Raw genomic sequence first — 25017 nt, 5'->3', positions numbered from 1 at the left:
GATACTGAAGCTATATACAACAAACAATCATTATATGGATAGGAATAAATAATCATAACATAAAAGCATAAATAATACATATACAATGGTCAGTTTGGGCAATAATGATCCCCCATCCCTGAAAAGGGTGGGGGAGAATTAAGAATACAGTTAACCATAATAAACATGACAGATTCAATCATTAATTCTAAGCGTAGGGAGGGGGTCACTAGACCCCTTCCCCAGGACTCGGGGGAGGGCCATTGACCCTCCACCGAACCCCAGATCAGGGGTGCCATAGGCATGGCTCACGGTTGCCGAATACCACAACTCTCCCCTCGGAAGGCTGGGAGGTGGTTTCCCTACCAGACTTCCGACAGTGGTTGAGGCCTTCGGTCCGCTCCTTAGGGCTAAAATATATATACAAACGATAATGATTCAATGGAATCCTAGTGGTGAGTATCTTCTTAGGGTTGATGGGCTCCCAATGTGGGATAGAAGGCAGAGGCTGGCTTGGGTTGGACACGTTGGTCAGCGCCGGCAGGTATCAGGTTTGCTGGTGGCACAGTTGTTGCTGGAGCAGTCAGCAGTGGGGCCTGCTGGTTGTTGTTGGCAGCGGCTGGGGCACTGGCTGCCAGGTTGATCGTCTGAGCAGCGGCCTGTCCTCCTGAGGGGCCGCGGGGCCTGCCAGAGGGCGGTCCTGGCCTACCTGGGCGGTCATGCCCGCTGTCAGTTGATTTCATAGACACCATTTCCTCGGCTGCTTCCCTGCCGATGGGAATGGCATCCCAGTCCACTGAAAAGTCCCGGGACTTGGCATGGTTGAGCCTGGCTCTAGCCAGCGCTTTCCTATATAAAGCTGGATGGTACAGGAACACTTGTGATATCGCATTCAGGGCTGCCCGGACTCCTCCCTGTGCTGCTGCCAGGGAAATGATGGTTAGGTCCCCCAGCAGTTTGAGGATCAGCAACAGCAAACACAGTATGGCTGCGCCATCTCCCCACTCGTGGATGGCTTGTCTAAATCCAGCCCAGACATCCAGGGCTGCCTCTCCTTCCTCCGCCAGTCGGTCAATGTTGTAGGACACTATCCCATGGTCTCCTGTGGCCGAACAGCTGCCTTGCTGAACGCAGGAGCCATAGGATAGGCCGGTCAGCATGGCACTCTTGTATGCTGGGAACGCCAGCAGTTGTTGCCAGTCGTTCAACTCAGCCTGCGAATACAAGCCACCTGAACTGAAGTCATCTAAGGGTTCTGTCAACAACTGCTTAGGCGTATCCAGCGGGGGTGGCCTCTTCTTGGGAGCGGGGGTTAACTCTATCCAGCCTTCCTCCGCGTGCACAGTCAGGGGGTAGGTGGAGGAGCAGGGAATCTTGGTGGCGTGTTCACTGTATACCCGTGTCACAGCGTCTACAAAACCTGTGGGCTCTACTGGCACTTTGTCCCAACACTCCTTGTGTTCGCGGACAACGTACTTGTGACGTTGGCAGGTCAGCTGCAGCAGGATGTCTCCCCTCAGTACCGAGAACGTGCTCCCCTGGACACGCACCGGGTGGGCTGGGTCTAGTTGCTGGAGCTTCCAGCAGTTGGCCGCTACTTCTTCTGCTGCGGTGCTTTTCATGCGCGTTTCCAGGGTAAACCCAATATAACCTGCATGTATCTGTGCTTGAAGGGGAACATCAACATCCCTGGCCGACACTCTGGGCAGCGCAGCCGCGGCTGGGTCAGCTGCCACGAACAACGCTGGATGGTTTGTGGCATGGGCCTCGAAGTCGCAGTTCACAATCGAGGTGGGGTTGGTCATGTTGATGAAAAACTGGGCCTGATGGTCAACCAGATATGCATCCATCACCAGGCTGGGCTGGAGGCTGCGGATCAGCCTCAAGGGGCAATCTCTTCCCAGGTGGTCCCACACGTAGGTTGCTTCCCCAGTGATGCAGGACAGCTCAGAATGGGGACACTCTAGGGTCAGGTGGTCAGACTGGGACTCCACCCGTCCATCCTCCACCACATAGGTCTCCTCCTTGACCAGCAGCCGTCGCTCCTGGAGCACTAATTCGTTGCGGTATAGCTGGCCCTCGAAGTGGACGTCCTCCCCCTCACAACCCACCCCCTCGGGGCTGTTGACGAGGGCGCCCACCATATCGATGGTGAAGAACAGGGGATGGTTCAGCTGGAACGTCAGTGGCTGGGTCTTGCCTGGCAACGTGTAGACTCGGTTCCTGGCCAGGTCTCGGCACGCTTCTGGGTCTATCTTGGTTGGCCTCATGAGGGTGGGGACCGAGGTCACCTTGAGGTGACCCCATACCCCACACCTGAACGTCCACTGGGACACGGCGAGCTGACAACTGTACCCAGTGGTTTCCCTCACCTTGACTTGCTGCAGGACGTGTACTTCATGGCCCAGGGGCACCTCCTGGTGTAGGGGCTCCGTGTTACACATCTTTTCTTTATTGTAAGACGTGACATGGGTGGGGTTGGCACAGTCCCACCCCACCAGGACGTAGCTGGTTGTAGGCCACACGGCTGCCAGCAGGAGGCCCCACAGGACCATCCACCAATGGGAGAGGCTTCCAGGCAACCATCTTCCTCGTACACGCGGCTGGGGATCTTCAGCTCTGGTCACGGCTGCTTCTTGGGACTGGACACGGCTGGGCTGCTCCTGGCTAGATACAAGTTTCCATTGAGCGTTATCTGTCTGCGGCCGAGGCACCCCGATACCCTCCCCAATGACAGACTGGCAAGCGACTGGCACTTGCCTGGGTGTCGGCTCCCCTAGCCCTAAGTGCTCCCTTCCCTTGTCCAAAGCATGCCCAGTGGCATGGGGCTGAAGTTCATGTGGCACAGGCTCGTCCTTACTCACTTCCCTCCCCTGCCCTAGGAACTCAGGTGCATGTGGCACAGGCAAGTCCTTATTTTCCCAAATTTCAATCTCCCCAGCCTCTGGTGCAGGGGGCACAGGCAAGGCTGGGTTTTTACAATATCTTGGATACAACACATTTAACAAATTCAACTTATCCTGATGTTGAGCAGCTGGGTTCCCTTGGCTGGCAGGGGGCTCTGGATGGCATGTAGCTGGGCTCTCCCTGCAGGCTGGTGGCGCTGGCTGACTGGGGGTGACGGGTGTCACCCCTTCCCCTGGGACCGCTGGCTCGTTCCAGGACTCAGGTCTCTCGGTGGCGGCGACGGTTGTCGCCCCAGACATCAGGTTGGAGGCTGGCTCGTTCCAGGATCCAGGTATCTCGGTGGCGGCGACGGTTGTCGCCCCAGGCACCAGGTGGGAGGCGCTGGATAGCACCCCCCCATCATCCCAGGTGGCGACGCCGGGTGGCGTCCCATACATCGATGCAGAGGCGCTGGCTAGCACCTCCTGCCTCTCTCGTTCGGCGGTTGCCAGGGCCTCCCCATACACCGTCTCAGGGACGCTGGGCAGCGCCCCTCCACTCTTGCTGGGTAGGCTCAGTCGGGCAGGTTCCATCATGTTGAGGCTAAAAGGCTGGGGCCTCAGCACCTCTGGCTCGGCTATGTTGTTGGGCTGTATCAGCTCTGGCCCCAGATGGTTGAGACTGAAGCCTAGGCCAACCCGGTTGGGTTCAGCCGCGCCGCCCAGTACGTTGATCCTAGCTGGGACAGTCCCAAACTGCGGCATCCCATCGGCTCGGTCCGCAGCTCTGGGGGCGGCTGCTTGCTGTGGTGGTGCTGGGGGCGCGCTCCCTTCCATGTGGGCCACTCTGCTGGGCTTCCCTGGAGGGGCACCCTTGTCGGCGGTGCGCCTGCGGCTGGCTACCTGGGCCCAGTCAGCTCTACAATCGGCCGCCGTGTGACCGTCATAGTGGCAACGCTCACACTTGGCAGAACGGTCACGGCGTGGCTGGGTGCGTCTCTCCTCTAGGCTAACTTCCACAGGCGTTGGGCAGTCTCGAGCTCGGTGGCCTCTCCCCTGGCAGCGGTAGCAGCGGCCTGGAACCTTGTCATCTGGAGCGACCTTCCCCATCTGGTGGAGACCCGGAGCCAAGGAGCCAATCTCCATTGGCTCCGACTCGTCATATTGGGGCAACTGGATGCAGGCAGATCCAGTCAGCCCGTCGGTCGAGTCCACTAAGCACACACCTTCCTTCAGTTGCTTAGTAACCATGGTCACGGTGAACATGGCCTTACGAGTGTACTCAGGTACACTCGTAATCTCATGGTTCATCATGAGGCGTTTTACATTGGCGTTACGAATTCCACGATTTAATTCGTCCACCAACAACTCAAGATCCTCATGGTTGTAGGCGTCCCTATACAAGGCGCACTTAGTTGATATGTACGCTTGTATAGGTTCTGTCGAGTGTTGCTTGTAATCCCTAAACGCTTGTTTAAGCGTTTGGGATTCAAAAGCAGGGCGAAATAGCAATTCACACTCGGTCTTGACCTGTTCGTAGGTCAAGGCTTGGCCTGCCTCGCCAAACAGATGGGACGCCATTTCCGCCGCTTGCCCTACCAGTGACAGTAGGAGGGCGTTGCGGCGGTTGAGGGAATCATGAGGTGGCACGCGGTAAGCCGCCCATGACATCTCGAGTCTGCGGATATGTGCCGACCAGGATTGTTTGGGCGGCCCTCTAAACTCCGGCAGATTGCTCAGCATCAGCTTGCGGTACTCGGCTGGGGCCGGCTGAGGGTCATCCTGGAGCCATCCTGGGGCTTGGTCACCTCCTGGGGCTTGATGCTGGTCCATTGGGTCAACGGTGCAACGGCGGGCACAAAGTTATACAGTACTAAAATGAATGGTTTGTCACTTGAGGCTTCCTAGCCTAACAGCCAACACTGTTTGTATCACTAGGTTGGGAGTTTGGTTGCAAAGATATAACTTAGCTGTACTTATCACTAGTTAGGTGTCGAGGTTGTAGGGTAGGCTGGTAGAGGTAGATAGATGTTGAGGGTCTGAACTGCTGTCAGGAACTGATTGGGTTTTCCTTTATCACACTAGAGCTAGAAGGAAAGAAGCTTGTAATTCTTTATTTGCTAAAAATACCCCTGTTAAATGCTATGGAGTAGCTCCGCTCCGGTGTGAGTGTGTGTGTGTGTGTGTGCGTGGAATCTCCTGTCCTTGTAACGCGCGTCCGCGCCGTCAAATCCGCGCACACAGGGAAAACGCGCTCTCACCCCTCAACTCGCTCTCTCATTGGTCCGCTTCGTCCGTTGGATTTATGATATTTTCCGCACTCTGTTGCGCTACCCGTGAATGGCGCTCTGTGTGTCCGATCGCTAGCCCCACACTACAGACGGACTTAGTCTAGTGTGGGTAGGAAGGGGGGAAGCGCGTGAGGGGACGGGGGTAACTCCGTCCGTTCCCCCTGTGAGGGAGGGGGGTAACTGTGTGCTGGTGTAATAGTGCCTTTTCTTCTTAATCCTAGGCTTATCTATTATATCACACTGATTGTATTTGCCTTCAATGGAGAGGGGCTCCTCCCTTTCCCTTGGAATAAGGGGTGTATTGTTATTGTGCTGTGGGCTTGAGATGTTTTGATTGTATATCAGGGTCTTTATTATATTACATCTAGCTTCTATTTTTGTCCTTATCACAATTGCATAACAGATTTGTTTACCAACTCTGTTCTATTTTTAGCTGTTATCACAATACACAATAATCCAAGCCTGTTCTATTCTTAGATTTATCACAACACAACAATTTGTTTGCCAAGCTTTGCTCATAAATCTATTGTTTGGCCATCACACCAGGGTGGTAATCCCTGCAATGTAACATAATATCTGTTTTTCTAGATGGGTGGCTGCGTTGTAGCTTCTCAGGATACTCGGAGTTGACGTAGTTTTTCTCTGTTCTGGTGCACTACACTCGTATGTTAGCTCGCAGCTTGCAGCTATGTGGCATGTTTCAGCCTATCGGCGGCAGGGAATGTCCCGTCCTGCTAGCGCCGCTGATCCAAATCCGGCTGATGGCGGCAGGGAATGTCCCGTCCTGCTAGCGCCACTGGTTCGGATCCTGCTATTTCTTGCAGTAAAGTTGGCCTATTTCCAGCCGTTTACACTTATTTGGCTTGTTTCAGCCGGTCCGCAGGCCTGTTTCAGCCCTTTTGGCGCTCAATTCTCCGTTAGATATCAGCGCTGCTCGCGGTTATTCGTCAAATTTCGCTGTCTCGCTTCCACAACTGCCGGATGCAGAGTTAAACTTTGCTGTCCAGGGTGGGTAATTCAGGTTGCTTGCGTCAGTTTTGCCAGATTCACTGCTGGGAGTACCTTAGCCTCAGATGCGCGTCTGCTCTACACTTGTGGTTCGCCGTAATCTCACACAGCTGTCACCAAAGTTGTGGTATCCGCCGAGGATAAATGGCAGACACCGGAGTTCAATTAGATTACGGCAGTGTGACAGACGTGGACACCTTACTATAGAGAAGCTACGCTTCTCTAGCTTTCACTAGATAATGATCAACATCTATTTTCAGTTGTCACTTTATTGAAGGTTTAAAAGATACTGAAGCTATATACAACAAACAATCATTATATGGATAGGAATAAATAATCATAACATAAAAGCATAAATAATACATATACAATGGTCAGTTTGGGCAATAATGATCCCCCATCCCTGAAAAGGGTGGGGGAGAATTAAGAATACAGTTAACCATAATAAACATGACAGATTCAATCATTAATTCTAAGCGTAGGGAAGGGGTCACTAGACCCCTTCCCCAGGACTCGGGGGAGGGCCATTGACCCTCCACCGAACCCCAGATCAGGGGTGCCATAGGCATGGCTCACGGTTGCCGAATACCACAGTATAACTAAATCCTCCTTATTCGGAATAAGAGTGTTTATAAAGGAAAGCACCTAAACAATTCAGAAACCTCATATAAGGCATACAGAATTAAAATTAAATCTTGGCTTGCCAAATTAGGCTCCGTATTTTAGAGCAGCATTGTATTGGTAATTTGCAAATATTAATTTACCTCCTTTAAAGAGAATCTTTACATATGTCCAAAGATGTTTCATTTATTTCAAGGGAAGGTAGATCAATTCTCCTAATAGACAAAATTCCTTGAAAAATTCTATCTCAATGGATGTATTATTACTTGGATGTTACACCAGATTTTCATGTTTCTAATAAAGTGAAACTTGCAGCGGGCTAAAATAACGATTCCCATCTTAGCAAGCTAAATTGGCAACAATTTTTCCTGTCATAATATCCACTTATATTAAAATGAATTATTTCGAAGAACTTTAAAGAATATGAGAAAGTGCCATGGAAAATTCATAAAAATTCTTAGGCTGTAGTTAAGGGTTTAACACCTATTTATCACATCGTATTATCGACAGCTTTCCGCGTATATTAAAATAATAAATTACAAGATTAAAACCAGTTTTGTGAGCCCTGAGATACGATAAATTAAATACAAGTTTTCCCAATTGAAAAACAGCCAATAAGATAAATCAGAAGAAAATATGAATAAAGTAGCAATGAAAGCTTTAATTTCTAACAGTTCTATTTTAATTGATTAATTTTTCCAGACATTAAATTCAACCTTTCAGTTTTGAATAGTTATTTATCGCATCGTATTAAGGACAGCACTCTTCGGATAGTAAATTGAAAAAAATTATTCCAGGTTTGTGAGCCCCGAGGGGCTGAAGGCCCCTTGCTAACAAAATATACAATACTTGATTTTAAATATGAGTCAGAAATTAATTAGTTATAATCAAGCGGATATTAATCGGTTTCTAAGCGATACTTTAAAAAACATTTCTAAAATACTTTGTTAAAAAACCACGAAACCTCTTCAATAATTGGATTTTGACAATAGATTGATAATGGAGGTAGGATATGCGTGGATATATTGACAGGGAAAAATTTGTCTCAATTTAGCTTGTTAATATGGGCCTCATTAATTTGTCAGTTCGTTTATCCAGTCGGAGGGGAGGGTATGGGATAGAGGGAGTTACGTTATTTTAGCCCGCTGCGAGCACCATTTTATTAAAGTACATGAAAATTTGGTGCAACGTCCTAGTAATAATTTATTCAATTGATACTTTAGAAGGGTCGTGTAAAATTATTTATTTTTATTTTAATCCTATCCTATTATATAAAGTAGTAAGCGTTTTTTGTCTGTCCCGAAGGATCTCGCCAACCGCTGAACCGATATTGTTCTCCTTTACAATGAAGCTTCTTATAGGTCCTGGGAAGGTTTTAAACTATTTTTGGGGAGAATGTATTCACCCCCCTCCCCCCCAAAAAAATATTTTTTTTACTCTATTGAAACTCAAATTTAAAATAGGATTAGGTCGACTTTTCCTCCTCCTACCTTAATTGCCCCTAGAGGCTTCTAGGGTCGTAGCCGCTAGTTTTCAAAAAAGTAACAGGATGGCTGTCTACCTGTGTGTACCAAAGGATCTCGCTAAAAACGATATTTTTCTAATTTACAATAAAGCTTCCCATGTCCTGTGAAGGTTTATAACTATATTATACCATCACCATAATTATAAAACTAAACTCGAAAAAATTTAAAATTAAAACTTTTCAAATATCCAAGGTTTAATTTGTATAATGAATTCATTAAAATAATTCTATTTAATTAACAATAATAAGAATTGTTGATGAACAAGGATGACAACATCCATAAAAGCGAAGCTCTGAAACGGTAGAACAAAAGGGCATTAACACTTTATAGTGTCAGAACTAAAAAATCAGAATATAAATGTGTAAGAGTCGAAGCAAAATTGTAAGTAAATTTGTTGAAAAATTGCTTGATTCAGAATAATGTTTAAGGACATACTTTCATTTTTAGGAATTGATTATAGAGTTGCTTCGCTTATAATATTGTACTTTGTTGTCCCAGGAATCAATATACCAAAATCAGATCAATCGGATAATTAGATCATTTCAAAATTTGTTGTTAAAAAAGTGAAAAAATCAACATGCTGAAAATGGACGTACAGTCATTCTGGTAACGATTATAGAGTTGCTAGCCTTTCTAAATTGTACCTAACTACTACAGGGATATCCATGCAAAATTTGAAATCGATAGGACAATTCTAACGTGCAAAAATCAACAAAAAAAGCTATCCGTCATGTACGTTCGGACGAACGGATGGAACGACACTTATTATAGAAAAGCTTCCCTTGAAAAAAATTTTCACCTGTCTCTGTAACAACAAATTCATAGATTGAAATTCACCAATAAAAAATATATTTTATTGGAAGCTAAGCTTGTATATATGTATAATTATGCATTTATTTAAATACTAGCGGCTACGTCCCTACAGGCCTCTATAGGGCCCTTCAGATGTGTGGGCAGGAAAGTCGATTGTCCCATTTTCAATTTTAGTTTTTATAGAAAAAAAAAAATTTTTGGGGGGGGAGAGCGTCTTTTCTTTGGAGGGTGGTAGTAGCCTTTCCCAGAATAGTTATAAACCATCTCAGGACCTATAAGAAGCTGTCCTGTAAACTATATAGGTTCAGCAGTTATCAAGATCCTACGGAACCGAAAGACAGGCAAAGATCCTGAATTTGCTGTGACAGGGAGGAAGGGAAAATTAAATTTAAAATTAATTTAATAGTTCCCAAATTTTTAAAAACATGTTTTCTAATTTAATGTCTTAAAAACATTCGGATTTTTTATCTTGATTAGGTGGTACAAACTATCAGTGTCTTTACTTTACCCCCAATAATTTCAATCTAAAGAAATATGTTTGTTACAATTGTGGGTTTACATGAATTTAGCTTTAATTGCCTTAACCCTTATTCTGTGAAGAATTATGGATTTAGAAAAAAGTCTGAGCCACAAATTAAATTCTAAAAAACCTTTAACCTATTGAAAATCCTAAGGACGGTTGTAGGTTTTTCATCTGAATGATTTTCCTTTAATTAAAAAGACAAGAATATTCTACAATGTTGTTTATGACAATTAAGGGTTTAGTTGTTTGCCTCTCAAGATATCTGGAACGGCTGTGGACCAATTGATCTCCAATATTCATCATATTCTTGGGTTTTATTAAACTTTTTAAACCATAAGGACCAGTCTTTCGGCAAAACTAAAATTTGCACATAAAAGATTTGAAAATGTTGCAAATTTTTCGCGTAATTTTTGGCAAGAAATTTTTTTTTATAATTTTTTAAACATAAATCTATTTGTTTAAAAATAAATAAAAATTTGGTTAAAGATAATAATGTAAATTTTAGCAACCAGCAAAATGGTTTATTTTCGTTGGAGGGGAAATAATATTTAATTTTGGGGGAGAGTTTTTTTTCTGCAGACAAAATGGGGTGGTTTTTTTCACAGAAATGAGAACCGAAAAAGGAAGAGAAAAATGTAACTCAGGGGTTCTTTTCTATCTCTACACAAATCCATAAGATCACCCCTTTTCTCTTATATATATATGGAGCTTGGTTTCAGGGATATAAAGGGATAAGATAATGGCAGATAAATTGATGTACATCCCAAATGATGATACACATAATGACATCTTCTGTAGATTATAATTAGTGGTTGAAACATTTGAACACTCATCTAAATGAACCAACTGATCAAAATTTAATATAGTCCCCAAAGTTTTAACGTCAAGGTTATTATTAAACTTTGGCGACCAGTGTTATAAACAGCCCAATGTCCCCACCATCCCTGGCTTGGTATAGCTCTATAGCTGGCTGAAGGCCACCTAGCCTATCCAGACTCTGCTACTTTCTCACATAAAACTTGCTCGGATTCCAGCCAAACGCCATACATACACAGACTCCAGAAAACATGCCGACCCTATTTTTTAATTTCATTTTATTAAACAAGACATTTTTATATTTTTTATGCTGTTTTAATGCAAAAATGCTTCTGGTAGGTTTAGAAATGAAGATAATTAGTAAAAATATTGCTATAGTCTCAAATTTTCTTTTTAACCAAAAGTTAGGCTCGTAGCTTCATCTTATATATCAAAGCCGGGCCAAATATAATCATAAATATATGGGTTTATTTAATTTTTTGCTCATTTAAAGTATTAAAAAATAATAATTTTTTGTTAAATAAATGTAGAATCCTGCGTCAAGTTTAGAAACAGCCCTGAACAGTATAGTTGTATATAGTAGGACTATATATACGGGTGGTTCTCTGCGAGACACCGGCTCACTGAACTTATATTATACCCCTCTCTCCTTTTCTTTCCTTTTTCCCCATATAAGAAGTTCCCCCATACAGTATATACTATCTTTCTCTTCCACACACCTGAACTAAACCTTAAGAAAAATATATTAATGTTTTTATACTTTAACTTCTCTATACTCTCTCTTTATACATAGAAAATATTAATTATTTAACTTATTTTTTAAAATATATTAGTCTCTTTATCATTATGATTATTTTATTTTATATGTTATGAATAAAATAAGCTTTTAATTTGGATTTAAATGTATTGCGTCAATTTGTTATTAAGTATATAATATAAACTTTGCGTCGATTTGCGCAAATTTTGCGTATAATGTATAACAACTTATAAGATGTAAAACATTAAAAAATCGATGCTAATATAAAAATTCCCTTTAAAAATATAAATGTACCTAATTTTCCCTTTTTTTGTATACATAATTTCTTATAAAAATCAATACAATTTCCTTTTATTTTTTTCTTAGGAGATAATTGTATTTTAAGAAATATTTTCTGGAAGATAATAGCTGAAATCACATGATTATATGTAGGTATACCTATTTTTACACAGGTTTCCATTTTTTAAGATAAGTATACCTATCCTATGGATAGTTTTTAACAAGAAAGAATTGTTATTTATCGCATCGTATTATAGACAACTTTCCGCAGATATTTAAATTAAAAACATTATAAGAATATAACCAGTAGATCTTTTCATGAAAATACCCTTTTTCGAATTTCAATCTTCTGCTAACCTAAAAAGTTACTTTAGGGGCCTAGAAATATATGTACAAAATTTCAGCTCTCTGTCTCTACTGGCGACCTAGCGCCAGGCATGTAAAATATCAACAGATAACGGTAGCACGGCGGTTTTAACAATATCTCAGTAATGTGCAGGTTTTCAGCTTTTCTGCATATTTCAATTTAAACACATAAGGCCAAAGATATTTTATCCAAAAAATCGTTTGTCAAAGTCTACTCTAGACCTAGCGCCAGTCAGTTTTCTAAAATCATGCATTTTATACCTGTGAAAAATGAAATCGCCAGCGCTAGGTGTAGAGTAGACTTTGACAAAAGATTTTTGGGATATCATATCTTAGGCCTTATGTGTTTAAGTTGAAATATGCAGAACACCTAAATTCACCTTCCAAGCCATTCTCTAAGCATTTTAATTTTTTTTTAGAAATAACAGGATTTCAAAACTGCCTTTTGAAAAGGCCTAAAAAATATCTTTTTTTGTCCCTTTTTTCACTGTATATAGTTACAACTTATTAAGATATTATTCTCAGTTAAAAAAAAATTGGCGCTTTCAGCACCAAAACCGGCAAAAACAGGCAGTTAAACTTCTGAACCCCTACTTAACCCCCTGACAGACCCCCCCTCTATCTCGGCTCCTGTTACAGATAGAGATGTAAAACTTTTTTCTGGTTGTTCATGTGTATTTTTAGAGAATTGCTTTTTCTAGTCATAGCGGTCAGACCGCTCCTTATCCGCTTTTTAGCGTCCAGCCGCTAAATATTAAAACAGCTGTAGAGCGGCCAATTTTAAAGCTAAGAAAACCAAATTTTATGACAAACTATTATTTTTTATAATAAAAAAATACCTTTTTTGACCATCGCCGAAAAACAACAAATACAGAAACCGCCAATTTTGGCGGTAAAACGGCCAATTTTAAAGCTAAGAAAACCAAATTTTATGACAAACTATTATTTTTTAACGGCCAATTTTAAAGCTAAGAAACCCAAATTTTATGACAAACTATTATTTTTTAAAATAAAAAATACCTTTTTTGACCATCGCCGAAAAACGACAAATAACGGAAACTGCCAATTTTGGCGGTAAAACGGCGGATGGCGGCGCTAAATAATATTTTTATCTGTTTATAGTTACAACTTAATAAGATATTATTCTCAGTTTAAAAAAATTGGCGCTTCCAGCACCCAAACCGGCAAAAACAGGCAGTTAAACTTCTGTATCCCTACTTAACCCCATATCAGACCCCCCTCTATCTCGGCTCCTGTTACAGATAGAGACGTAAAACTTTTTTCTGTTGGTTCATGTTTATTTTTAGAGAAATTTACTTTTTCTAGTCATAGCGGTCAGACTGCTCCTTATCCGCATTTTAGCAGCCAGCCGCTAAATATTAAAAAAGCTGTAGAGCGGCCAATTTTAAAGCTAGGAAAACCAAATTTTATGACGAGCAATTATTTTTCATAACAAAAAAAATGTTTTTTCTGACCATCGCCTAAAAACGACAAGTAACGGAAACCGCCAATTTCGGCGGTAAAATGGCGGTTGGCGGCGCCAATTAATATTTTTAGCTGTTTATGATCACAATAAAAGACTACATACAAAAATTGGCTGATTAAGGTCTGGAAAGGGTCAAGACAGTTAATTGTTTAAACTAATGTAATAGATTTTTATTTTAGTCAGATGCCAGACGCAGACAATTTAAAAAAATAACATTTAGAAATATTATCAATTTGTCTACAAAGGGTTAACAACAAAATCAAAATATACAAATCTAATTATTAAAAACATCAAGATGATCTTCTCTATAAATTTTATTTGTAAAGCATTGATATTTTTATCAAATAATATGACAATGATGACAACATTAATAAGTGATTAAATACAGACATAAAATAGGATGACAACATCCATAAAGACAAAGCTCTAAGATCAGAAGTAAGGACAACTCTCTTGTAATTACTTTTGTAATATTTAATCAACCTTAGTAAAAAATAAGATGAAAATTAGGTGTTCAGGTATGATCCAGCAGGATATAATCCTCCTAGTCTTCAAATAACTTTGAATGGCTCCAGTGTATTTATTTTTTTACTCATAGACTTAAAATTGTAAAATTAAGCTTATCTTACATGCCTACATGACATATTAAATTTTTTTTTTAAATCAGCTGTTGTTTCCAGCTGACCGCAGCCAGTGGCGGCAGTCCATGTAAGCTTCAAATCAATTAAATTTTTTAAAAAATATATATTAATTCTTGAGTAATAATAAACTTGTGTGAATAGTAAGGCCATGACCGTTTGGCCACTCCTTGACCGATTTTTAACTGATTTTTTATTTCCTACCTGTAGTTTTGCCGTTTTTAAGCTGCCAGTAGCGGAATTCTAAAACAGCTCTAGACCAGCCAATTTTTGTATGTAGTCTTTATTGTGATCATAAACAGATAAAACTAGCGCCGCCAACCGCCGTTTTAATGCCGAAATTGGCGGTTTCCGTTATTTGTCGTTTTTTTTGTTATGAAAAATAATTGCTCGTCATAAAATTTGGTTTTCCTAGCTTTAAAATTGGCCGCTCTACAGCTTTTTTAATATTTAGCAGCTGGCTGCTAAAAAGCGGATAAGGAGCAGTCTGACCGCTATGACTAGAAAAAGTAATTTTCTCTTAAAATACACATGAACCAACAGAAAAAAGTTTTACATCTCTATCTGTATCTGTTATGGGGTTATGTAGGGATACAGAAGTTTAACTGCCTGTTTTTGCCGGTTTGGGTGCTGGAAGTGCCAATTTTTTTTTTAAACTGAGAATAATATCTTAATAAGTTGTAACTATAAACAGATAAAAATATTATTTAGCGTTAAAATTGGCCGTTTTACCGCCAAAATTGGCGGTTTCCGTTATTTGTCGTTTTTCGGCGATGGTCAAAAAAGGTATTTTTTTTATTATAAAAATAATAATTTGTCATAAAATTTGGTTTTCTTAGCTTTAAAATTGGCCGCTCTACAGCTGTTTTAATATTTAGCGGCTGAACGCTAAAAAGCGGATAAGGAGCGGTCTGACTGCTATGACAAGAAAATGCAATTCTCTAAAAATACACATAAACAACCAGAAAAAAGTTTTACGTCTTTATCTGTAACAGGAGCCGAGATAGAGGGGGGGTCTGTCAGGGGGTTAAGTAGGGGTTCAGAAGTTTAACTGCCTGTTTTTGCCGGTTTTGGTGCTGGAAGCGCCAATTTTTTTTTAACTGAGAATAATATCTTAATAAATTGTAACTATATACAGTGAAAAAAGGGACAAAAAAAGATATTTTTTAGGCCTTTTCAATAGGCAGTTTTGAAATCCCGTTATTTCTAAAAAAAATTAAAATGCTTAGAGAATGGTTTGGAAGGTGAATATAGGTGTTCTGCATATTTCAACTTAAACACATAAGGCCTAAGATATGATATCCCAAAAATCTTTTGTCAAAGTCTACTCTACACCTAGCGCTGGCGATTTCATTTTTCACAGGTATAAAATGCATGATTTTAGAAAACTGACTGGCGCTAGGTCTAGAGTAGACTTTGACAAAAGATTTTTTGGATATAATATCTTTGGCCTTATGTGTTTAAATTGAAATATGCAGAAGAGCTGAAAACCTGCACATTACTGAGATATTGTTAAAACCGCCGTGCTACCGTTATCTGTTGATATTTTACATGCCTGGCGCTAGGTCGCCAGTAGAGATAGAGAGCTGAAATTTTGTACATATATTTCTAGGCCCCTAAAGTAACTTTTTAGGTTAGCAGAAGATTGAAATTCGAAAGTGGGTATTTTCATGAAAAGATCTAATAACCAGTTCTGTTATTCTAATATTTTTTTAGTTGCTAGCCACAAATTTTAGTCTGATTTTTTTTTATCTTTTTACAACATATTCATTAGATCTTTTAACATATTATATTTAAAAGTTAAGATTATAATAAAAAAATATTCTTCTCAAAATCATAAAAAGTATTTTTGTCCAAGATTTAAACATATATTTTATGTGTATCTTGAAATGACGTTCTTAAGCTTTTTAGGCACTTTATCTGAGGTAGGCTGCAGGCAGCGCAAGAGATATTTTCTACATATGTAATATGTCTTTACCAGGGAGGGAGGTGATACTGGACTAGAATTTTTATAAGGGTACCCAAAGTTTTATAGATGCGCTTATTATTCGTTGGCTTAAAAATTTTGGGTCCTTTACATCAAATGTTCATTGATAATTCAAACTTTTTTTTAACAATATCTTTAATCCAACTAAAGGTGAACAGATCATTTTATCGTCCATTATCTTATCCCTTAAGATCCCTGATATTTACAAATTATGTAATATCATATCAGTAGCTTTCTAACTTAATAATAAATAGTTTCAAAATTTTAATAATTGGGTTAAAAACCTTCTAAAATATATTTGATTACAAAAAAATAACTAGAGCTTTGCACGATGGCACAATTTTTTTGTGGGTTTTGAAGATTTTTTTTTCGTTCGGGGAGGGGTTCTTAAACACCAAACAATCCCATTTCAAAAAAGATTTAATCCCCCCCCCCCCAAAAAAAAACAAAAAAAAAACAATGGGATAGCCTAGGAATAAACCCCCTTCCCATTGGACGTCCAAGTTTATTGAATACAAAAATATTAGTCTAAGCATTTTTAGAGATCTTACTGGACACATGCAAAAACATCTTTTTTATGTTATAGTACAAAGGATGATATAATAATCATATAATTTTGCAAACAAATTGACATAAATTATTCTTGAAATGGGAAGCATTTTTACTTTTCTAAAATGTCCGTAAATTTAAGCATGTAAGAATAGTTCTATCGATTTCAAACTTTCGCATTTAGATTCCTGTAACAATGAGAAATAATTTTGAAATAGTACCAAGCATCATGCCTTGATTTTTACAGTGTTGATTCCTAAGACAATCAAAAAATGTCTATCAGGATGTATAAAATAATTTTTTACTTCTTTTCATAATGAAATGTCCCTCTACATTTGTTATTGTTCGTTAGTCCGTTTTTCTCATTTTACAGAGACCTTTTCTGAATGTCGAAACCTTATTAATTACTTTTACCTAAAATGCAATAGATCTAGAATCAACTAGAGAACTATTTTTAGCTTGATGCATAATAGATTAACTTTTTAACTAGAAATTACTAGTACAAAACTTTTTTTATTATTTTGTTAGCGGACAAATTATGTTTCTGCGTTTTTATAAAGAAAGATGGGCATAGAGTACTTAACCTAATTTCATTTTCGTTATCCTTACCTCCACCCCTCCCTTATCATAATTTATTAGTTCCAAGCTTAACTAATGGATAGAGCCGTTAGTAAGATCTTAAATAACAACCGCGCTTCCTTTTGTCTGTAACATCCCCTTAGTAACATAATTAGAAGCTATTTAAAGGGCTTCCTAATAACAAAGTGTAGCGTTACACATCTCCCCCTCCCCCCCACAAACCCTCTAAATCCCCAATATTCCATCCCCTCCCCCCAAATTCTTCACCCCTACGCAAAAATTCCCCAAGCCTCAAATTTGACATTTGGGATATATGTAACAAAACAATTTTGGCAGACATACGCACTTAAACTAGCCATATGGGTACTTCGCTCCTAGCTTTTGGGGTCTTGCAAAGATTAAGCATGGCGCCTTACAAAAAAATTCTAAAAAACTTCATAGATCTTATGCTGCAAAATATTACAATCATAAAATTAAAACACAAATAAACTAAAACAAAATTCTGTTTCTACTTTTATTATCATTTTTTTGTTCAATCTAAGTAATACATACATTACAAATTTTTATTATTATGGGATATTTGTACTATGAACGAGTAAATTTACATGATTTACATGAAATTTGTATATATAATATCATAATCAAAAATTATGACAAAATATTGTATTTGTTAAGAATCAGAATAATACTGATTTAATAAATTTGTTGTCATTTGTCACAAAATAGAAGAATTCCACTATTTTTTGGATGATGGAAAAATGTGATGTTGGAGAAATTTTTGGTTTCTTGCTTTCTTTTGTCGTCGACACACGTCCTTGTTTTGAAATTTGTCAGAGCCAGTCAGAGATTGACGTCCTCCTGTAGTTGTTAAGATGTTGTTAAGTGTCGTCTTTGTTCTTAAAATACAATATGGCGGTCACATGATGAGATGTTTAGTTGATGAGATGAGCTTTCAAATGCTTGGCCATACCGAAGGCTCTGACCTTCTCGTTTCCAAAGATGGGCTGCATCTTCTTGTCGGGGTTGAAGAACTGCTTGTTCTCGGGGTCCTGCAGCTTCTTCTCCTTGATGTAGGCCCAGAGCCTCTTCACAACCTCGGGTCTGCTCAGCTTCTCTCCCTTCTTGGCACCGATGAGGTCGGCGAGCTCGTCGCTGAGGCCGAGAGGCTTGGTAAGTCCGGATCCCTTGGGCATTGTGTTTGAGTTTGGGGTTTGTAGGTATGTATATACGAAGTAAAGAACACAACTATATAGTGTGGATGTTTAAAGTAGAATGTATAATAAGAGGATAGGAGAGTGTTCTATATAGTGGCGGGCACTGCTCAAACTCGGTTAGGCAGTGTCTCGCAGAGACACGCAATAGTACCGGCCCCTATTATATAGCTGTATACTGTATATATATACTACTATATAGCTCTCTCTTTCTAACCAATCCCGACGTAGCATTTATTATTATAGGTTTTTCTATTTCAAAAACATTATTCCACAAAAAATCTTCAATTTTTTAATTGAATTCGGGTGCCTTTACTAAAAATTTAAATTTTCTTTAGTAAAATATGGAGAAAATAAGTTAAAAAGATGATATATATGGCCAAAAAGAGCGACTCCCGGCAAATTTGAACATTTGTGTTTGTTTGTGTGTGTGTCGCCATACTTGTGTGTGTGTGTGTGTGTGTGTGAGTGTCTGGGATAGTTAATGAGAGTTAAAGGGAAAACAGGGGTTGCTTGTCTGTGTGTGTGTGTGTGTGTGTGTGTGTGTGTGTGTGTGTGTGTGTGTGTGTGTGTGTGTGTGTGTGTGTGTGTGTGGTTGAGAAGAGAATGGGGGGAAATGAAAATGAATAAAACTAAAAGTAAAATATTTTAAGTTGGATCATAAAATTAGGTTTCACTAACATATACAGAAAAATATCTAAACATTTTTACTAAAATTCTAATATAATTTCTTAAATTTTTTTTCTAATAAGATAAGAAGTACAATTTGTATTGTTATGACGCAAAGCGTATAATTTAAAAACAATAACAAAGCAATATATGGGACAAATTAAAAAGGGAAGGTACATGGCAAGCTATAATATGTCTGTCTTTCTTAAAATCAGACAATTTCAACATTCCATATTAGTTAGATTGGGAGAGGACATTGGGTGTAAATTATACTAGGAAAATCAACATGCTCTTTCATTCGCTAGCTTAAGAACGTAGATAGATCTATATTTCTTTTCAATATTGTTTGAAATCTGATAAATTAATTATATTTTTTTTGTGAAAATTCTTAAAATTTCTATTATTGCAATAATGGTGTGAGACTTGTATGCCCTTTACAATCCTTCCTATTATCATTCATCCTTTCCAATATGATTTTATTTATTGCTTATTATATTTTTCTATTTCTTTTCTTACTTATATGGCCTGCATACTTCCTACTTTTTAGGAATCTGCCATTTGGAAAGAAAATTTTCTTACAAATTAACAATATCAATAAAAATTTGACTGTAAGTGTATATATAAATGTATATAATATTCATTTAATTCATTTATTATTGTTTTTTTTTATTTATGTACACCCAAGAATAATAAATCTAATCTAATCTAATCCAAAAACTTTTAACACCTTATTAAATATTGATTGGTTAGTTGAAACTAGCATTGTCCTAGCTAACTTAATAATTTTAATCTAGAAGTATTAAATTTGTCTATAATAATTAGAGATTTAAAGTCGATTGTCTGGGGTGCTGCCACTTTTACCACTAGAAAAAATACAACCATTGTGTTTTTGACAAAAAGTTGGTGTGTTTTTGTCAATTTCGTTTTTAGGTGTATTTTTGGCAATATTTTTTATCCACTGTCAAAATTACACCTTTACTACAGTCATAAACACAGTTTTACTGTCATTTTCACACCAATGAAATTCAATGAGGCTGTCAAATTCCCAGTTTTGATGACAAAAATACACCTAAATATTTTTACATTAATATAAGTATTTTAACCAAGTTATAATAACTTAACCCTGACTTTACGTGACTTTGGCTTATTCACAAATCTTGTCCCAAACATATCTAACTGGCTTTATATATTTATAATCTTGTGATATGGCATGGAAACAGATTGAAAACAAGGATGACAACATCCATAAAAGCGAAGCTCTGAAACGGTAGCACAAACGAACATTAACACTTGTAGGGAATTCATGTCGAATCAAAATTGTAAGTAAATTTGTTGAAAAACTGCTTAAAAACAGGGTAATGTTTATGGACATACTTACATTTTTAGGACTTGATTATAGAGTTGCTTTGCTTATAACATTATACTTTGTTGTCCCAGGAATCATCATACCAAACATCAGATCAATCGGATGATTAGATCACATAAAAATTTGTTGTTAAAAAAGTAAAAAAATCAACATGTTTAAAATGAACGTACGGACATTCTGGTAACGATTATAGAGTTGCTATGCTTTCTAAATCGTACCTAGATAGGACAATTCTATTTCTAACATGCCTTAATTAACGAAAAAAGGTATCCGTTCCAGACGGACGGACCGACCCTAATTATAGAAAATCTTCGCTTAAAATAATTAATGAGAAGGTGCCTTTATGGCCTGTCAATGAATATTTGGTAAAAAGAAGTGGTATTTTAAAACTTTTATGGCAAGAAAACGTCAAACGTGTATAACTTCAAGTAAAATAGACTTTTTCCGTGACATATAAAAAGCTTTACTGTCAAGGAGAACGCTTTGAAACACAAAAACAAGAGGAAGGCAATTATTTTTATAATGGAGTGTCCTCCCACCCCAAAGACAATATTCGGGTATAGTCCCTTTCGTGGTAACGCCCCTTAAGGGGCGATTCGTCTCATTTTCAAAATAGCTTTTGATAGGTTATTTTAGGTTGGGTTAGGTTATATTGAGTTAGGTGTTTGCCCCGTAGGGTTAGAGCCACCCGCAGGGGCAAGAAATAGGAATAAAGCTTCTGTGAAAATACGACGAACCGCCCCTTTAAGGGACATGCCACGAAAGGAACAAATATTCTAAAACCTTGGATATTAGTAAAGTAAAATCCAATCGGTCCTGTGGTTACCGAGATCTTCATTCGAAAGGATTGACGTACAGACAGCAAGACATTATTCTACTTGTTATTGATTGTTTGATAATAGTTTCAAACTCAAACATCTAGCTATACTTTACATAATAAAATAAAGGTTGTGTGATTTTGGAAAAGAAATATTTTTCTTTAGAAAAATTGTAGGAAAGGTTTAGTGAATTTTTGTCATACCAAAAAATAAAAATAATCAGTAAAATATTTGTTACAAGTTGTATATAAGATAACCAATTAGGTTTAAGGTTTAATTGTCACCCAGTTCAGGTTTTAGGCTATCTTTTTAAAGTGCAGAGAAACTACCAATTGAAGAAAATCCCCCCAAAATTACGACATTGCTACAAAAGGTCTATTTTACAAAACGTCAACCCTACAATTTTTTTAAGGAGGTTTCATCAGGTCTGAAATCATTCCGTTGGGTACCCAACACAGTCTTTGGACAAACACGCAACAGGCTAAAAAAAAACAATTCCCCCATCCAACATCTTTTCTCCATCAACTTTCTCTCCTTCTTGATGAACGAACTGACCAATAAATGGTTTCCATGTTAGCAAGCTAAATTGACGACAATTTTAACCTGCAATAATATCCACGTATATTCCACATTTTAGCAACACATGAAAAGTAAATAATTCTACATTATTCATTATCTACATCATCAAAATCTGGCAGCTCCGGGCTGATCCAGGTACTGCTAGTCACTAGTGGCTCATGACAAGAAATTAAAAATAAAAAAGCATTTTATGGTTCCTACAAAAGACGCAATACTGACCTACTATTGGTCAATTAGAATGTAAATTGACATGCCATTGATAATTTAGTCTGTGTATTATTGGTCATTTTTTATAGGCACTATACAGAGCTTTAAAAATAAAATACTAGCACCGGACGAATCAAGGTACTGCTGGTGGCTCCTGGAAAGAAATTATAAATAAACTACAAGCTCTGGCCGGCTCCAGGTACTGCCGGCGGCTCCTGGCAACAAATTTAGGATAAAAAACCATCCAGTTAGAAATCATTCTCAACCGAATTTAAAAAGAAAAAGTCTATTTTATTATTTCTTTTTTTTCGAAATATATTTCAAGTAAAAAAAATCATCATCAATCGCATCTCTTTAAAGTGAATCAAGCAATATTAACTTGGTCATTTTAAAAATAAAATACATCTACAACTTAACCACGATATATGTAACTTAAAAAAGAAAACTTACAAATAAATTGAGGGGGTCTAAACCCTCTCTTAGAAATTAAATGAGGGCACAGTCACATGAATAACAACATGAGTTTAGTTCAAATATGTTTTCGTCTACTTTTTAGAGCTTTTAATTATAAAAATAAAAGGTTACTAGCTTAGGAAAAAATCTAATTACTAAAGACAATTTTTTCTGCAAAAATATTACACAAAAAGTAAAAACAGACTAGCTTCGTGGCATGAATTCCAGGACGAAAAGATTATGCGACGTAATTCCTGATAGGAAAGTATGCATATTGATGCAGGGATCTAAAGGGATAAGACAATGGACGATAAATTGATGATTACCCCTTCTGTAGGTTACAATTGTTAATTGAAAAGTTTGGACACTAAACTTAATGAACCAACTCATCAAAATTCAATTAAAGTCCCAAAATTTGTTAAGCAAACGAATAAGAAAACTTTGGGGACTAGTGTAATAAATATCCCAGTGTCCCCTCCCTCCCTGATATTGACGTATATAACTAGGACAACAATTCCACAACTTTCAGCATCATTCCAGGGATGTGGAGCCAGATCCGCTCTTTTTCTAGAGAGCTTTAAACTTATTTTAGCCGCTTAAAAGCAATGGATACTCCATATTTAGGTGCTTTCCCTTAGAGTGCCTATGGAGCACTAAACCCGTCTCCTAATTTTGTAATAAATTAAAAATCAGAGAGGTTAGTTGCTTTCTTTACCTACACATACTAAACTACCTTCTCACCCAATTTAAAATCTATTTCAAAATAAGAAGAGAGAGTTTCTTTGCTCCATAAGACCCTTCGAGGGAAATCATCCTCAATTCTGACATTAACATGTAGCCGGAGCCTGAGTGGATGCATTTTTCCCCGCTTAAACTGGAGCCAGATGGGGCTTCTTTTTTCGCTGGAGCCTTATCGGAGACGCCTATGAAAAACGAAGTCTCCACATAGCTGCATTAATTCTTGCTATAGATATGTGCGTACGACATATCCTAAGATTTCTAGAGCCGAAATTATTCTACAACTCACTTTGTCTGTACGTCCCTCTCATACGCTTTAAGGCTGTCTGTCTGTCAACTATTGCATTGCAAGGAAATTTATTTTCTTGGCCGAAGCTAGTAAAAGTGGCTGACTCAGATTATGACGTCAAATAAAACTTAACCAATGAGAGGCCACTATAAATTTTACCATTGGTCAATTACAGTGCATACTGGCCTTTCATTGGTTAATTTTTTTGACGTCATAATCTGAGTCAGCCACTTTTACTAGCTTCTTCTTGGCCGCTTTTAAATTTCGATAAAAATTTCTCTGATCAACCTCATTAAACATAAATAGTCACACAGAACACAGTAATAGTGTCTGACTGATTATGACGTAACAAAAAAAATTAGCTAATGAGAGGCCGTTATTGACCAATGGTAAAATTTATAGTGGCCTCTCATTGGCTAATTTTTTTTGTTACGTCATAATCAGTCAGACACTATTACTGTGTTCAGTCACACAGAAAAACATCATAATACTATATATAAGGAATGGAGGAAAGTAATTTATTTGGACGCTATGTAAGGTAGCTTATAATAATTTAGAAAGATCTCATTCATTTGTAAGAAACTTATGATAAATTTTGGAATTCTAACCATCATTATGGCAGATTCTTTCGAGGAGGGGAAAGAGTAAAGTTTTATTATTATTACGTATTGGCTTTTAATCAGTTAGTAAACATAAAATCACAAAAATATTACTAAAATATAAAATTTTAAATTATTTACAAATACTATACTACTTAAAAATAATTTCGGTTTCTTTGACTACTCGCATTCATCCAATTATTTATTTGATTCTTTATTTGTCTGAAGGGGGGGAGTTTGTAAACTGATAGGAATTGAAATTCAGTATCAAATTCGGTCAAAATAAATTACGTACTGGATGTCCAAAACAACGGGAAATTTAATTTTGATACTATTATGCAATAAAACTTTGAAAACCGGACCAAAAACACCAAAGATATGGGGATATATATAAAAAGTATAAAAATAGCCAAAAACCTGCTAAAAGGTAGCCTGACCGCCATGGATATTATATTTAAACGACGAGGAATTAGTTATGGGTAAAAGTGTAAAAATATAAAAATAGCCAAAAACCAGCTTAAAAGCAGTCCGACCGCCAAAGAAGTCTTATAGTTTATTATGCTCATTAATGATGGAAATGGTGTCACAAAGTTTCAGCCTTATATCTTTTATAGGGGCTGAGAAAATCCCGTTTCTCCCATATTTTTACGAACAGACGAACGGACAAAGTGAATTATAGAGTAACTTCGCTAAGCCGGTGTTTGGGGAGGGGGGATGGCGCGCTTCAAATAGACGGATTCTTGTTTTAATCAAGGAATAAAGGATATGTAAATAAAAGTAAATTCATTCCTCCCACAAATTTATTTCAATATTTTCAAGGATTTAGATGCAGAATTTAGATTTGATAATTTGTATTTAATTGGGTTAAAATAATCTTAAATTATATATCCCTTTATCTCGGCATTCAAGGGTGTTTTACTTTAGGTGACATAATCAGAGATCTAATGGGATAAGACAATGGTCGATATCTGATGTACACCCCCAA

The 25017-nt window shown here is 38.3% G+C and overlaps 2 protein-coding genes across 2 annotated transcripts in view; one reads left to right on the top strand and one right to left on the bottom strand.

Moving 5' to 3' along the window:
• Mondo (MLX interacting protein mondo) overlaps positions 1 to 25017 on the top strand; it is a 372455-nt gene that overhangs the window by 93853 nt on the left and 253585 nt on the right. The window lies entirely within an intron of this gene.
• On the bottom strand, positions 17604 to 18514 carry LOC145322069 (uncharacterized). The gene has a single exon (XM_080163840.1). The coding sequence runs from the start codon at positions 18294 to 18296 to the stop codon at positions 18036 to 18038; it is 261 nt and encodes an 86-aa protein (XP_080019966.1). The 5' UTR covers positions 18297 to 18514; the 3' UTR covers positions 17604 to 18035.

The sequence above is a fragment of the Acartia tonsa genome, chromosome 6 (genome assembly GCF_053477335.1).
Source record: "Acartia tonsa isolate MP-2025a chromosome 6, ASM5347733v1, whole genome shotgun sequence".
Classification (NCBI taxonomy): domain Eukaryota; kingdom Metazoa; phylum Arthropoda; class Copepoda; order Calanoida; family Acartiidae; genus Acartia; species Acartia tonsa.
This window is presented reverse-complemented; position numbering and strand designations above follow the sequence as displayed.